This window comes from Apaloderma vittatum, unplaced genomic scaffold (genome assembly GCF_000703405.1).
Source record: "Apaloderma vittatum isolate BGI_N311 unplaced genomic scaffold, ASM70340v1 scaffold17075, whole genome shotgun sequence".
In the NCBI taxonomy this organism is placed as follows: Eukaryota; Metazoa; Chordata; class Aves; order Trogoniformes; family Trogonidae; genus Apaloderma; species Apaloderma vittatum.
Window position 1 is genome coordinate 8,613 of NW_009716675.1, and position 2,255 is coordinate 10,867.

Sequence of the window (2,255 nt, forward strand, 5' to 3'; positions counted from 1 at the left end):
CCTTCTTGTACTGTGGTGACCAAAACTGGACACAGCACTCGAGGTGAGGTCTCACGAGTGCCGAGTACAGGGGCGTGATCACCTCCCTCCTCCTGCTGGTCACACCATTTCTGATCCAGGCCAAGATGCCGTTCAGGGTGTGGGTTTTTTTTTGTCCTAGATTTAAAGTGATCTCAAACTCACGCTACCTGGCTCGCGTCCCCCGTTTTATTGCAGGGTGTAGCTGCGCTAGTGAGCGATAAGAGCGCGCGGCGCCTTCCATCCCGCGCTGTGTTTGTCACGTGTCGCTAAACGGGCGCTCCCTCTGTGTTTCAGGTACCTCTGTGACTTCACTTACTACACGTCCTTATACCAGAGCCGCGGGAGGTCGGCTTTTGTTCACGTGCCTCCGCTGGGAAAACCCTACACCGCAGAACAGCTGGGGCGAGCGCTCCAGGCGATAATAGAAGAGATGCTGGATGTTTTGGAGCATTCCGAAGACAAAATCAATTGTCAGCACGAACACTGAAAGCGGGCGGAAGCTATCCTAGTATTGCACTTCCAAAATTTTCACCCTGCTGCCAAAGCGCTTGGAGGGGGAAACAGTCTGAAACGTAGAGACCCAGAATTGGAGGCTTCGGCGGGGGGGGAAAAAAAGTTCCACTTCTAGAAATGGACTGGGTTTTGTTTTGGTTTTTTTTTTCAAATATGTGCATTTCAGCCTAGGCAACAAAGGATTCAAAAATCTCTTCTTTAAAACACCTGCGACGACTGGTTTCTGAAGTGACTGAAGCGTGTGTGCCGTGCTTTATCCGGAGCTCGTCCGGCAGCCGAGTGACAGCAGCTGAGCAGCCTAAAACAGTGCCGAGGGAGCGGTTCTCACCTGAACTTGGCGTTTGGGTGCAAGGAATTGATAACCCGGCCTTCTAGTGACTAGTCCTCGAGTCGCAAGGTTTGCTCTCGTGTTGTTTTGGGGTTATTTCCCCTCCTCGACCCAAATTTCTAGGTTATATCTGTGAAGAGCTGGGTTTGCCCGCTTTGAAAACGGCGCGTGGGGGTGAATGAGGAGCCTCCGCAATTGCTTCGCTGAAACGGAGAGATATTTTAGATGCTGATTTCTCACGCCGCATCCTCCAAATACTTGTAGGGTCCTCCTGGTTAACTGGTGGCTGCAGGTAGAAGGGTTCTTTTTGTCGTGGAGCAGTAGATAGCCAGTTGGGTTTTTCTCTTTTTATTTTTTTATTTTTGTACACGACATGAGCCGACCTTGCGCCAAATATTTCCAAATGTCTTTTTTTTTTTATTTGATCACGCTCTCGATGCCACCTTCCTCACTCAAGTCAACCGTATACCTCCTGTAAAAAACACATTGTTTCGTGTGTGTGTATAAAACAAATCATTAGCGGTTAAATAGCTTTGCTAAAGGCCACTTTCTCCGCGGGAGATCTTTATCCTAGACTCTTGGTGCTAGCCGTTATTTTTAAGGCGAAGGCTGAGTAATTTATAACTTCCTTAGTTATAAATTTTCATTCTTGTTAGAGGTTAGAAGAGTAACGCTTAACTGGAGTTGCCACCTTGATTTATTAGAGGCGTAAATACGCAAACGTGCGGGTTCGACGACGTTCTGCCAGGTCGTAGCTAAAATCTTAAACCTGTTCCCACTGCAGATTTGAAAATGAGATTTTGGGGTTTCTTTTTCGCTTCGAATGAGTATTCCGGGCTGTTTCTTAACATCCCCCCCTCCCAATGGGAGGGTACGAAGTTGTGTGAACTTCCCCAGGAATTAATTTGGGGAAGAGCTGCCCGCAGGCTCCGAGCGGGATTTGAGGAGGAGTTGACGCGCGTGGGTTTGCCGCCGGGTCGCGAGGCTCCGCAGAAACCCAGGTGACGTCGCCCTGGGAGCAGACACAAAACCTGATCATCACTGGTCGGTCTCATTGAGGGGCCGTTTAGATGAAGAGGTCAGTGATATGATCCTAATACTTCTACAAATATATATGTGTATATATATTAGACAACGTTTTGAACCACTTTAAAGGGCCGTTATTTTAATTTTCCTAACGACGAGCGATTCTGCTCTAGTATCTCTCAGTGAGAGCTGCCGTTAACTCGATGTTTTCCCAGTAGAAGTCTGGTGACAGAGGAAAATACCACGTGTAACCCTCGAGAGAGAGGACCGAGACTTCTGCCGGTGCGATAACTTTGCCGAGGGGACCCGCGTGCGCAGACTTCTGAGTCGCCGAGGAAATTGCCGCGGTATTTACTTTCCCGATCGG

The 2,255-nt window shown here is 48.8% G+C and overlaps 1 protein-coding gene across 1 annotated transcript in view; it reads left to right on the forward strand.

The window, feature by feature from the left end:
• The window catches only part of PGPEP1 (pyroglutamyl-peptidase I), a gene marked incomplete at its 5' end in the record, with an annotated part of 6,961 nt that extends 6,395 nt beyond the window's left edge, over nt 1–566 (forward strand). The window contains one exon of the mRNA XM_009869639.1: nt 316–566. Coding sequence (XP_009867941.1) covers nt 316–508 — 193 coding nt within the window. The remainder of the gene's footprint in view (nt 1–315) is intronic.
• Nucleotides 567–2,255: the final 1,689 nt, after the last annotated feature.